The following is a 12193-nucleotide window of genomic DNA, read 5'->3' on the forward strand; positions in this document are numbered from 1 at the left end:
CTGTACTACATGTATATATGACCGCTCTGTACTACATGTATATATGACCGCTCTGTACTATACGGATATATAACCACTTTATACTACACGGATATATGACCGTTCTGTACTACATGTATACAGTCCTATGAAAAAGTTTGGGCACCCCTATTAATCTTAATCATTTTTAGTTCTAAATATTTTGGTGTTTGCAGCAGCCATTTCAGTTTGATATATCTAATAACTGATGGACACAGTAATATTTCAGGATTGAAATGAGGTTTATTGTACTAACAGAAAATGTGCAATATGCATTAAACCAAAATTTGACCGGTGCAAAAGTATGGGCACCTCAACAGAAAAGTGACATTAATATTTAGTAGATCCTCCTTTTGCAAAGATAACAGCCTCTAGTCGCTTCCTGTAGCTTTTAATCAGTTCCTGGATCCTGGATAAAGGTATTTTGGACAAACAATTCAAGTTCAGTTAAGTTAGATGGTCGCCGAGCATGGACAGCCCGCTTCAAATCATCCCACAGATGTTCAATGATATTCAGGTCTGGGGACTGGGATGGCCATTCCAGAACATTGTAATTGTTCCTCTGCATGAATGCCTGAGGATTTGGAGCGGTGTTTTGGATCATTGTCTTGCTGAAATATCCATCCCCGGCGTAACTTCAACTTCGTCACTGATTCTTGAACATTATTCTCAAGAATCTGCTGATACTGAGTGGAATCCATGCGACCCTCAACTTTAACAAGATTCCCGGTGCCGGCATTGGCCACACAGCCCCAAAGCATGATGGAACCTCCACCAAATTTTACAGTGGGTAGCATGTGTTTTTCTTGGAATGCTGTTTCTTTTTGGACGCCATGCATAACGCCTTTTTTTATAACCAAACAACTCAATTTTTGTTTCCAAAATGAAGCTGCCTTGTCCAAATGTGCTTTTTCATACCTCAGGCAACTCTATTTGTGGCGTACGTGCAGAAACGGCTTCTTTCTCATCACTCTCCCATACAGCTTCTCCTTGTGCAAAGTGCGCTGTATAGTTGACCGATGCACAGTGACACCATCTGCAGCAAGATGATGCTGCAGCTCTTTGGAGGTGGTCTGTGGATTGTCCTTGACTGTTCTCACCATTCTTCTTCTCTGCCTTTCTGATATTTTTCTTGGCCTGCCACTTCTGGGCTTAACAAGAACTGTCCCTGTGGTCTTCCATTTCCTTACTATGTTCCTCACAGTGGAAACTGACAGGTTAAATCTCTGAGACGTTTTGTATCCTTCCCCTGAACAACTATGTTGAACAATCTTTGTTTTCAGATCATTTGAGAGCGGGCTGTCCATGTTCGGCGACCATCAAACTTAACTGAACTTGAATTGTTTTGTAGAAAGAAATGGTCCAAAATCCCTTCATCCAGGATCCAGGAACTGATTAAAAGCTACAGGAAGCGACTAGAGGCTGTTATCTTTGCAAAAGGTGGATGTACTAAATATTAATGTCACTTTTCTGTTGAGGTGCCCATATTTTTGCACCGGTAAAATTTTGGTTTAATGCATATTACACATTTTCTGTTAGTACAATAAACCTCATTTCAATCCTGAAATATTACTGTGTCCATCAGTTATTAGATATATCAAACTGAAATGGCTGCTGCAAACACCAAAATATTTAGAACTAAAAATGATTAAGATTAATAGGGGTGCCCAAACTTTTTCATAGGACTGTATATGACCACTCTGTACTATACAGATATATGACCGCTCTGTACTACATGTATATATGACTGCTCTGTACTACATGTATATATGACCGCTCTGTACTACATGTATATATGACCGCTCTGTACTACATGTATATATGACTGCTCTGTACTACATGTATATATGACCGCTCTGTACTACACGTATATATGACCGCTCTGTACTACACGTATATATGACCACTCTGTACTATACAGATATATGACCGCTCTGTACTACATGTATATATGACTGCTCTGTACTACATGTATATATGACCGCTCTGTACTACATGTATATATGACCGCTCTGTACTACATGTATATATGACCGCTCTGTACTACATGTATATATGACCGCTCTGTACTACATGTATATATGACCGTTCTGTACTACATGTATATATGACCGTTCTGTACTACATGTATATATGACCGCTCTGTACTACATGTATATATGACCGCTCTGTACTACATGTATATATGACCGCTCTGTACTACATGTATATATGACCGCTCTGTACTACACGTATATATGACCGCTCTGTACTACACGTATATATGACCACTCTGTACTATACAGATATATGACCGCTCTGTACTACATGTATATATGACTGCTCTGTACTACACGTATATATGACCGCTCTGTACTACATGTATATATGACCACTCTGTACTATACAGATATATGACCGCTCTGTACTACATGTATATATGACCGCTCTGTACTACATGTATATATGACCGCTCTGTACTACATGTATATATGACCGCTCTGTACTACATGTATATATGACCGCTCTGTACTACATGTATATATGACCGCTCTGTACTACATGTATATATGACCGTTCTGTACTACATGTATATATGACCGTTCTGTACTACATGTATATATGACCGCTCTGTACTACATGTATATATGACCGCTCTGTACTACATGTATATATGACCGCTCTGTACTACATGTATATATGACCGCTCTGTACTACATGTATATATGACCGCTCTGTACTACATGTATATATGACCGCTCTGTACTACATGTATATATGACCGTTCTGTACTACATGTATATATGACCACTCTGTACTACATGTATATATGACCGCTCTGTACTACATGTATATATGACCGCTCTGTACTACATGTATATATGACCGCTCTGTACTATACAGATATATGAGCACAGCGACATTACTGATCCTCCACATTTGTGGTGTCGTAGGCTGAGGCCGTGTGTCATTCAGTGTTCACAGCCGGGTGGGCGAGTCGGGCGACGGAGGGAAATTTTACAAGAATCAGACAATTTCCTTTTTAATCATTTGTAGCTCTTCATGTCCAATACTGAAATCCAAGTAACCGCCAGACAGTGAATATACACCTGGCATACCGCCATAGACAGTATCACACAGCACAGGCTTCGATACAGGAGCTCAGACATGATCGTACATACACAGGCTCAGCATATAGTATCACACATGGTTGGCTTAGATACAGTGACTCAGCACATTGTATCACACATGGTAGGCTTAGATACAGTGGCTCAGCACATAGTATCACACATGGTCGGCTTAGATACAGTGGCTCAGCACATAGTATCATACATGGTCGGCTTAGATACAGTGGCTCAGCATATAGTAGCACATATGGTCGGCTTAGATACAGTGGCTCAGCACATAATAGGCTTAGATATGGTATCTCAGCTCAGTAGACAGTATATCTTACATAGTAGCATAAGGTAATCTGCCTGAGCAGACGGCATCATGTAGTGTAGACAAAGATATACTAGCTCAGCAACGAGTATCACACTTGGAAGACTTAGATACGCCAGCATCCAACATGGTAGACTTAGATACACCACTATTATGAGTCAGGATCTTACATGATTGACTTAGATACACGAGCAACACCAAGCAGTATCACTCATAACAGACTTAGATACATCAGTATCACACATGATAGCCTTAGATACACCAGCCTCAATAACACGGTGTCCCTTGAAAACATCGATAATGATATTCATTGGTGTTACAGTGAACATAGTGATGTTGTATCTAACAACTTAGATACACTGTATCTAAGAAGATGGATGTATTTGTGGGTGGGAGGATGGTCGGTCATGTGACCACAAAGATATCATCCTAGATGAAGGAAGGCCAGAAAGAAAGGCCATGTGACCACGCTGGGGCCCCTGGAGAGAGAGGGGGCCCATACCAGGTTGGTCTTATCTCCCTACTCCATGGGTGGTGAGAACCTGCGCAAAGATGTGGCCCCCAAGTCATAAAAACAGTACCCAGATTCCCGGCCCTTTGGTCTCACTTGTTTCAGGGGGTGATGGGGTCAGGCAGCTCCTGAAAAGGCCCTAGATTTTTATTGTTGCCGTCCATGTTTAATTTCTCCAGGGATCATTTAAGGTCACTGACCTTGACCTCAGCAGGCACGCCCTCACAATGCAGAGTCCACGATGGCCAAGGATAAAACCTGCCGTAATTTGGAAATTCCTAGAGATGTGGATATAAGAGGACACCAAAAACGGCGCAATAGATGACCCAACCTAAGAGGCGAGCTCCAGGCCTGGACCTTCGCTAACGTTAAGAGTCTTCGTCCCTTAAGACGTACAAATATCCACGACCAAGACCACAAAGTTAGAAAAAAAATATTTATTACAACAAACTTTACAAATTTTTTTCACGTATTTACACAAACATAGTGTTTTTTGAATTGTGTTTTCAGCGAACGCTTACTGTCATTCTGTACAGTCTCATCCATATACAGCGTATCACAGATACGAGAGGAACAACCGCGAGGCAGTTAGTGCAAAAAAAGGGGACAAGGGCGCCCCTATGGGTCACTCACGATTTAAAAAAAACAAAACTTTTTTTTTGACAGATGCTTTTTGCCAACAGTTATTCACATTGCAATTGCTAATTTTTACTGGGATTTTTTTTTTTTTTAATTATTTTACAATTCAAATTTTTGAAAATTTTTGAATTTTTTTTTTTTTTTTACTTTCACTGCCGTGACAGGTTGTCGAGCACCATCTTACAACAGGACGAACCCATAGGTTGTAGCACATAGCACTTGAGCTACATCGCCCCATGTCGTTAAGCAGATGTAGCAGAGCTGAGTTGGTCATTTTGGCCCATACCGATATCTCGATGGTAGGTGGTTGTCCATGGGACAACGGTATCTCCAATGAAAGAGGCCCAAAAAGTTGAATGACAAATTCGGCTCTGCTACATCTGAACTTTACTGTGAATACAGTTGAACCATAAAGCATCCACTTCCGGTCTATAGAGAAGAAGGTTTCGTCACCATCGACGTATTTACAAAAAAAAAAATCTTACTTATAACTTATTCATCACTGAAGTCATGAAATGCGTGGCTCCGAGGCCGAAAACAATGAGGTATATGTGTCATTTTCACCATTTTTTACTCTAGTGAACATCCGCCAGGACATCGGTCGCACTCTACAAAGATTTTATGACCATAACGCATGAATCAAAATTTTTCAAAAATATTCACGGGCCGTTCCTCATCCGTCAGAGAGAGATCATAGAGGGCAAAATAATCACGAGGAACCCAAAAAAACAAACCAATTTCCCACAATATTTATATTTTTTTAAAAAAAATTACAAAAATTTCTGGAAGTGATTGGCACCAGTTTGAAAAAAAAAAAAAAATCAAAAATTTTTTTCTTTGAAGATCACTAGAATTTTTGAAACACCATTACAACACGTCAGATGATTCTCAAGAGTAAGAGCGAATACTCTGAGGTCCACCAGTTCAAATGTAGAGAAGGGTCAACCACCTACACCTTCGAGAGGAAGCCATTTCTTAACCGTTACCGTTGCACCATCCACGGGTTCACCGTTACGTAACGTTCTGACCTCGAAATGGCTGCCTCCATGGAGTAGGTGACGGGTCCATTCTAAGTTTCACAAAAACCTTACTAAAAAATAGCCCACAAGATGAAGCGCCAACCGTCCCCATGACAAAAGCTCTTGTAATAGGATAATTGTTGGCAAAGTCAGAAGGGCATTTATCTAATGGGTAACACACAAGATGGTCGTCCAAGCCCTGAAGGGCTTCAAAGTTCATGACAAGTCCCGTTTATGGTCTTTAATGTGGTCCATAAGTTGAGGTGAGCTAACAAAAAAAGGACTCCAGGTCATCAGAGTTCTGTGGGACGTCTGGTACCAGTTGGTCAGTGTTACTCGATTCCTGGTCCGCGTAACTGGGTTGCGTTGCGGCCTCGAACCAGGGATGTAATAATATCTCATCTGCTGTGAGTCTTTCAGAAGGTTCCTTCCTCAAGAGGCTTCGTATAAGGCACCTAGCTTTCGGAGACACATGGTCCGGTATACAAAATTGTCCACGTCGAATTTTTGAAAAGAGGGAACTAGGGTCTGAATCGTGAAAAGGATAACGTCCCACCAGTAGAGTAAAGAGCATGACCCCCAAGCTCCAAACATCGGCCGATCTCCCGGAATAAGTCCCTGTGGTGTTCAGAATCTCCGGACTCACATAAGCCGGGCAGCCATGTTTGTCCGACAAGGCGTCATCTTCTCCTTTGATGATATGAGCGTCTTCCAAGCTTTCCAGTCTGAGTTGAGTCCTACGGGACAAAAAGATAAGCAAAAACATCAAGAAGAGTTCCACCAAATGACTACATGAACTCAATCATCAGGAATTAGGCTTAAGTCTAATGTCCACCCCAATGGGAGGCCACACAAGCTATCGAAAGGCAGTTCAACTTTTTGTTTTGGCAAAGCGCCCATGACCATAGACTTCCATGGAGAGGGAATGTCCTCCAACTGTGTCTACAGCTGACATAACACGTTCTTCTGGGATGTGACCATCTCATGGCTAAGCTGGTCATGTAGCTGTAGGCTACCGAGGCCAAAAAATTCAGGTAACGTAAGATAAAAGGGCATTGGTTAATCGGGGCCGACATATTTGGAGGTTATTTAAAAGACCGGCGAGGTGCGAGGCTTATACCAGGGAGCCGTATTTTTTTTCACCCTGTAAAGTGTTCCTCATTCTGTCCTCAACGTGAACTCTTGTAATGCAAAGTAGCCGTGATCGAGAGGACGGAAAAAATGACTCAAGAGGCCCCGGCAGTCTGGCAGCAAGTGATGGGTATCACACCAAAAACCTTGCACCTGTGCTAGTGATATACAAAAAATTCCTACCACAAAGCACTGCTTAACCCTCTCATCACCACATCCTGAGGTCAACACTAAATGCAAAAAATTGGATATTATTTTTGAATATTTTTGAATTTGCAAATTTTAGCGGTGAACGACCCGCGGGCTCCGCCTCGCTCTCTACGGGATACAAATAAGTAGTGACATTTAAGAATACATGTGGCAGAAAGTCTCAAACCGACTGAAAATGTCTCAAACCACCATGACCACAAATTCTAGCGCCCCCCCTTCCCCCTCGGTCTTGGCAAGGCTCTCCTGGCCCTAACATCAGTTTACATACCAGTGACATGACGAGGGTAAATATCCCAATGGAACACCATGCACAGAATGTATTCCTGTCCCGGCTGGATTTTGGCCAGGGATTTAATACTTTCCGCCATATATCACCGCTTTTTTGCACCCATAAATAGGCAATGGGCCAGTGCAGAACCCCATCTCGGGACACCAGTTATACCCCATGGTAGTTGATGTTGGGTTTACTAGCACCCATGGTTGCCCCCTTCATTAGTGTCTCCAAAAACATACAATCTAAAGCTTGCACACCGATGTAGCAAAGCAGAACCTGCAGGAAACCACCGGTAATGGAGTTGCAAGACAACAAACTCAACTCTGCTACATCTCTATTATTAAATCAATGCTCCTTCACTCACTATACCATATCATTTTTAGTCCACTGAGACGAGGTGTACGCCGCCTACCCCCCCCCCCAGCCGTGACTAAATGCTGTGAAAACAAAACTTCGGTCACCCCCTGTATCAGGTCATCTCCTCTGCCAGCCGCCAGGGCGAAATGTTCCATTACATAGTAAGAGTTTGGCCGGCGACACACAGTGGGGGACCTGTTATCACTAAATTAGGTTACAGAATGATGCACATATATAGCTGTGCAAGTGCTGAGATGATCAAGATTCAGCAGAGCTGAGTTTGTCATATGGTACCGTTCAAGGTGAGCTTGCAGGGAAACAGTCTGCATTATGTGCACAAGGCATAAAATGGTGCATTCAGATCAATAACAAAGTCAGCTCAGCTACGTCTAAGTAAATGAGATGGTGAAGTGAACACCTACATCTGCTTGTTTTCCTATCTGCTACCCTGTGTCGGTTTTGTTATGAGCAATACGAGTGTAAACAGAGAGAGCAAACAGACTCCAATGGAAATACTAATATTTGGAAGCAATATGGCAGGCGGGGGAGGGAATAAAGACCAAGAAGCTCAGCAACATCCTCAGCTCCACTGCACAACACTATTCCTGCCAATTTAAAGAGGACCTTTCACCACCGCAACCAACTCCAACTCTTAGCATCCTTCAATAGCCGCCGCTCCGCTGATTCCGGCGTAGTTGGAATTTTTTCTCTAGCCCCTACCATTCCCAAGCAATCAGTCTGTTAGTTTTAGCACCCAATATGCTAATTAGGCTCTCTATTGTCAGGTGGGCTGTTCTAGACTGGAGCAACCAGACAGGGACCGCCCACTTCGCAATAGAGAGCACAATTGTGCTGAAACTAACATAAGGGATTGCTTTTGAATGGTAGGGGCTAGAAAAAAAATTTCAACTGCGCTGGAATCAGCAGAACGGCGACTATTGAAGGGTGAAAAGAGTGGGAGGTGGTAAAAGGCCCCCTTTAAGTAATGTACTACCTATTCACTACCAAACATAAAGCCATAATATTAAGGAATGAGGCATCTCGTGCCTCATGCCTTCATAATACCTCTAATTTTTCATATAAAATAGGATAGCCACTAGCGGTCGGGTAAAAGAGAGATATCTAGATAGCAAAACGAGGCACTTTATACCTCACGCCTCAGCAATAAGAGATTTTATGAATCAGGGTCTCACCTTTCTTTGTCAGAGAAGACGAACTTCCTGAGCTTGAGGTCTCCTAAGACGATAGAAGATCGATGGCAGTGGGAAACAGCGCTGATGATCTGCTTGAATAACTTGGCCGCCTCCTCCTCGCCCAGCCTCTTGCAGCTTCGCACGTACGAGTGCATGTCACCAAACTCTTTCTCAAAGAACACATAGGCCTTGCTCTCGCCTTGGATAATCTCCACAATGCCGGTGATGTTTCGGTGCCAGGGCAGGTGGATGTACGGCTGAATTTTTTTCTGGTAGTGCTTTAAGGGGAAAACCTACGGGATTAAAGGAAAGAAGAGACAACATTTAGAGCCGTGCCACCAAATGTCACGTCCGGGCTGCAGGAGATGTGCACAAACATCCTACTCCATCCTATTCTTGTACATTCTGACCACAAACCAAAAATAAAATGCAAAAATATTTTCCGTATCTAATGACACTCTTGGACAAAGCCGGCTCGCCATGCATCCTCCTGTCACTCAGAGGAGGCAGCAGAGGGCAGTCAGGATTAAGGTTACCGCAGGAGATCAGCATTGACGTAACTTGTCGAGTCCAATTAAAAATCAGCAAAACGAGACGGCGGCTGAAGAATGTGACTATGTCAGCTCCGATGTATGAGGGACGCGGGGTTAATATCACATGGAAAGTGCACCCCATGAGCAATTATTAATCCCCTAGTGCACTGAGACTTGGCTCAAGCATGACTCTATATACAGAAGGAGGCCTTCGTCTTAAGATTATCCAAGCAGGCATCCTTAAAGGCAATGACAAACATGGTGTCCAATCCTTGACACGTTATAGAGCAGGAGGAGCTGAGGAGATTGATATATAGGTTGATGGGTAAATATTTAGCAAAACTTCTCATTTTATTCATTTCCGGCCAGCTCTGGGCTTAGGAGTCCAGTGACCGGGTCACAGAGTAGGACCGCCCACTGGACTCCTAAACTCAGATGGAGAAGGAATTTGGATGCTATACTGAATGTTTTCCTAATAAGTTATATATCAATCCGCTGAGTTCCACCTGCTCTATAACATGCCGTCTGCAAAAACAACAAGACAGGTCCCCTTTAAGACGTTCACAACGAGTGCGGAGAAGAATCGCGGATTCTCCGAAGGAGGGCAGATGAGGTGACAGCGCTGTGTACACAGCCAACGCTGAAACTAGGCCATGCGAAGAATCAAGCAGTACTTGCTAGGGGTAGTTGTGCTATAGTCAAAGGTGGTCAACATCTCCAGAAACTGGAAGTCAGAAGTCCTTGCATTCATAAGAAGAGGAAGTTCTCCTGAGTCCCTGGAGGAGCAATCACTTAGCCAAAGTGATTGTTCCGAGACAATGCAGGAAGTGGAGAACAGGGGTCCCCTGAGACTGCACATGGAACATAAACTGAGCTCCCCTGAGGCAGTGCAGGAAGCAGAGCGGTGGCCCCAGGGACCATCAGGATGAGAAACACTCTAGACATTGAGGTTGGCTGTCTACTTCAGACAATGGAACAAGCTAAGACTGACAGTCATGAGTTCAGGTCTCGCCTGGGGACACCACAACAGCCTGGTTACATAGAAGCAGGACAGGAAGGTCCAACCTAGAAAGCACTTGATATCCTTGCCATAAGAAAGCGAGGTCTTAGCTTAGGCTCCTAATATTTAGGGTCAACACCTTTTCAAAAGTCAAGTCACCCCCGTAAGGTGCCCTCAAAAACAGTTGGAAGGAACAAGGTTCCCAAGAGACATCTCAGTTCCCCTAGGAATACTGCAGAAAACACATTGAAGACAGAACACTTCCTCAAGCTTCCCAGGAGAGTCCTTGTCTACCCCATGAGACTCTGCAGGCAACATACTGAAGTTTCTTCCTTCCTTGGGTTCCAACAAGACTCAAAAAACAAAATAATCAGGTCACCTCAGACCTTAAGGCCGTCATGGGAATCCTGAGCACCCCTGAGGTTAGGCAGATACCGCATTCAGTTCAGCCCTTGTAATAGGATTTCCATGAGACTACAGACTGAGTGATGTCATCTTGGGACTACCATGAAAACCTACAGATAAAATATCGGGGGAACCTCTGACTTTGGAAGTCCATGAGACACCTGGCTGAAGATCACCCATGACTTGTGGCTTCCATGGATCATCGCTCTCAGACCTATAGCACCCCATATACCCCAGGGTTGGATCATATTGAGACCTCAGTGCTCTCGTGGGTCTCTGTAGACATCACACTAAGGTGTCCTCAAGTTGTGAGGTTGTTATGAGGCACTTTAGACATTATAGAATGGGGTTCCTATGAGACATCACATTGAGCTTCCTATAAAATTATAAAATATATAAAATTCTGAAGACACCATACTAAGGTCACCCCAAGTTCTGAGGTTCCTATGATTCTCTGTAGACATCTCTCTAAGGTCCCACTAAGTTCTGAGAACCCTATGAGACTTTGTAGACAACACACTGAGGTCACCCGAAGACTTGAGGCTCCCATGAGACTCAGCACCGACCACGCTGGGGATAGCCCCTACCTTGGGGCTCCCCTGACTGCAGACGACACATACAGGGCCCCCCTGACACCACACACATCCTAGTCCTAGTGCCCTGGGCTCACCTTGCACTGCAGCTCTTCTCCAGTGTGCAGGTTGAGGGCTCTGGACACGTTCTCCCGGTCTCCAGCAGGTAGCAGCAGGTAATTTCCTAAACAGGTAGGTCCTTGGTGCTGGGGAGAACTGCTGTGCAGAGATGGGGGATGTGGGGAGCCCGGAGAGGGCAGCAGTCCACTGTCTGGAGGAACCTCACTCAGACGGGCGCACTTTGCAGGTGGCTCATCGCCCTCCAGTCTTTTGGAATGGGCCCTGCAGGTGGCCAGTCTGGGGGCCCCTAGCCGGCTCTGCCTCTGCACGTTGGCAATCATGATTGATGCAAAGGGGAGAACAAAGAGTCCTAAGAAGAAGGAGTAGTAACCATCCAGCAAGAGTGCAAGGTCCAGGCCAGGAGGAGCAGCAGAGGGCACACGCTAGGCATCCAGGGCTCAGTGCTTGTCCAGGGTCCTGCAGCTTCAGGCTTGGTCTTTCTTATGGGAGATGCAGCCTGGGTGAGCTCCTGACTGCATCTGCTGTACAACAGGACAGGATCACACTGACTAGTCCACCCTCCTCCTGCTGACAGACACCCTCTACACACTGGGCCCTCCTCCTTGCTGACTGACACCCTCTACACACTGGGCCCTCCTCCTGGCTGACTCACCCCCTCTGACACACTGTGTGTGTATTGTGGTGATCCACCTCCAGGGCTTGTGCAACACATTCATAATCACATTACAGTCATGGAAAGAGGAGGAGACTGCTGCAGGGAGGACAAGCTCATTCCTCTGGTTGCATCATTCCTCCTGGCAGCAGCTCAGTGCCTGGGACTCAGTTGCCTT

General features: G+C 44.5%; 1 protein-coding gene across 1 annotated transcript; it reads right to left on the minus strand.

Annotated features, from left to right (window-relative positions):
* Positions 1–4371: 4371 nt before the first annotated feature.
* Positions 4372–11938, minus strand: TRIB1 (tribbles pseudokinase 1). The gene is made up of 3 exons (XM_075270103.1): positions 11381–11938; positions 8773–9065; positions 4372–6344 (listed from the first exon to the last, which is right to left on the minus strand). Exons 1-3 carry the CDS (start codon positions 11681–11683, stop codon positions 5876–5878), a joined length of 1065 nt encoding a protein of 354 aa, XP_075126204.1. The 5' UTR covers positions 11684–11938; the 3' UTR covers positions 4372–5875.
* Positions 11939–12193: the final 255 nt, after the last annotated feature.

The sequence above is a fragment of the Leptodactylus fuscus genome, chromosome 4 (assembly GCF_031893055.1).
Source record: "Leptodactylus fuscus isolate aLepFus1 chromosome 4, aLepFus1.hap2, whole genome shotgun sequence".
Classification (NCBI taxonomy): Eukaryota; Metazoa; Chordata; class Amphibia; order Anura; family Leptodactylidae; genus Leptodactylus; species Leptodactylus fuscus.